We start from the raw sequence: 1,459 nt of genomic DNA on the forward strand, positions 1-1,459 counted from the left end.
GGGGGGGTCGCCTGGGGGGGTCTGGGAGCGGGAGCTAGTCGTACTAATGTTAGACTAGGGAGAAGGGTGCTTGGGGGTGTCAAGGTGGGGAGGTGGATGCTGGGAGCTGGTGGTGCTGGGCCAGTGGGAGGTGCAGAGGCTGGGGGGATGGGAGGTGGGGGGGCAGATTGGAGGCTAAAGGGAGTCGGGGAATGGTGAAGGTGTTGGGGCTGCTGAGGTTGGGGTCCTTGGAGCAGAAGGGGGAGAACCACATAGGAGCAGGGAGTGCCCGTCGAGTTGCTGTGGGAGACTGGGGACAGCAGATGTATGGAGACTGGGTAGCCTCTGTGCACTGGGGAAGGCCTGCGGGCCAGGCCTGTCCGGTACCCTCACCCCCAGTCCCCCTCTTTTTCCCCCCACAGATTGCCAAGGAGGTGGCGAAGCTGCTGGAGATGAAGGCGCAGCTGGGGTCAGATGAAGGCAAACACAAGTTCGTGCTCAAGACCCCAAAGGTAACTTCCCGCAGCGTCCCGGGGACACATCCCGCTCCCCAGCATGCGCAACGCCCCCTGCGCCTCTCTGTGCCAAATTTCAGCGTGGCTTTGCCCCTCTTGGTTCTCTTTCTGTTGCCTTTGTCACATTTAGCATCAAGGGACAGAGAAGTGAAAACATCCCTGAGAGAATCCAACCCAAAAACTTTTTGGTGCTTCTGGGACGTGGCAAGAGGGGTCAGGAAGTTCAGCTCCCTTTTGGCAGAGTTTTATCGTGTCTGCCCAGTGTGAGAGGTCCCACATCTGCTGGGACTGATCTGTTTGAAGTAAGGTCGTGAGTTGCGTTGCCCTGGTGAATGTAGGGTTAGGAGCCTTCAGCTCTTGGAGCGCTGACCCCACAAGTACAAGACATTGGCTCTTGTGGCTCAAGGATTCTCAAGTTGGTCTCATTACCTAGTCACCTGGATGGAGGGGGTGAAGCTGCTGGTGGGTTGGGCGAGCATGGAGTGCTGGGAAGTGCAGCTCTGCTGGTGCAAGGCTCCTTAGAGAACTTTCCTGGGGGGGGTCTCTCTGTCAGAGGCCTTCTGGTGGCCTTTCAGTATTTCAAGGGGCCTACAAGAACAATGAGAACAATCTTTTTAGCAGGGCCTGTTTCCGCAGGTCAGAAGGTGATGAGTTTGAACTCAAAGAGCGAGATTTAGACTAGAGAGAAGGAAGAAATGTTTGACACTGAGGGTGGTGAGCCCCTGGCCCAGGTTTCCCAGGGAGGTGGTCAGTGCCCCATCCCTGGAACCATTCCAGGTGAGGTTGGACGGGGCTCTGAGCAACCTGCTCTAGTTGGGGGTGTCCCTGCTCCCTGCAGGGGTGTTGTATGAGCTTTAAATGTCCCTTCCCACCCAAAGCAGTCTGGGATTGTGGAGAAACCAGCAGTCATAAGCCAGCTAAAGAAATCCACGTACCCAGTGGTGTTTGCTGGGCACGTTCAGCAG

General features: G+C 56.8%; 1 protein-coding gene across 1 annotated transcript in view; it reads left to right on the forward strand.

Moving 5' to 3' along the window:
• Positions 1-378: 378 nt before the first annotated feature.
• The window catches only part of LOC103769105 (histidine--tRNA ligase, cytoplasmic-like), a gene marked incomplete at both ends in the record, with an annotated part of 7,556 nt that continues 6,475 nt past the window's right edge, over positions 379-1,459 (forward strand). The window contains one exon of the mRNA XM_008936280.1: positions 379-491. Coding sequence (XP_008934528.1) covers positions 379-491 — 113 coding nt within the window. The remainder of the gene's footprint in view (positions 492-1,459) is intronic.

This window comes from Merops nubicus, unplaced genomic scaffold, assembly GCF_000691845.1.
Source record: "Merops nubicus isolate BGI_N331 unplaced genomic scaffold, ASM69184v1 scaffold29912, whole genome shotgun sequence".
NCBI lineage: Eukaryota > Metazoa > Chordata > Aves > Coraciiformes > Meropidae > Merops > Merops nubicus.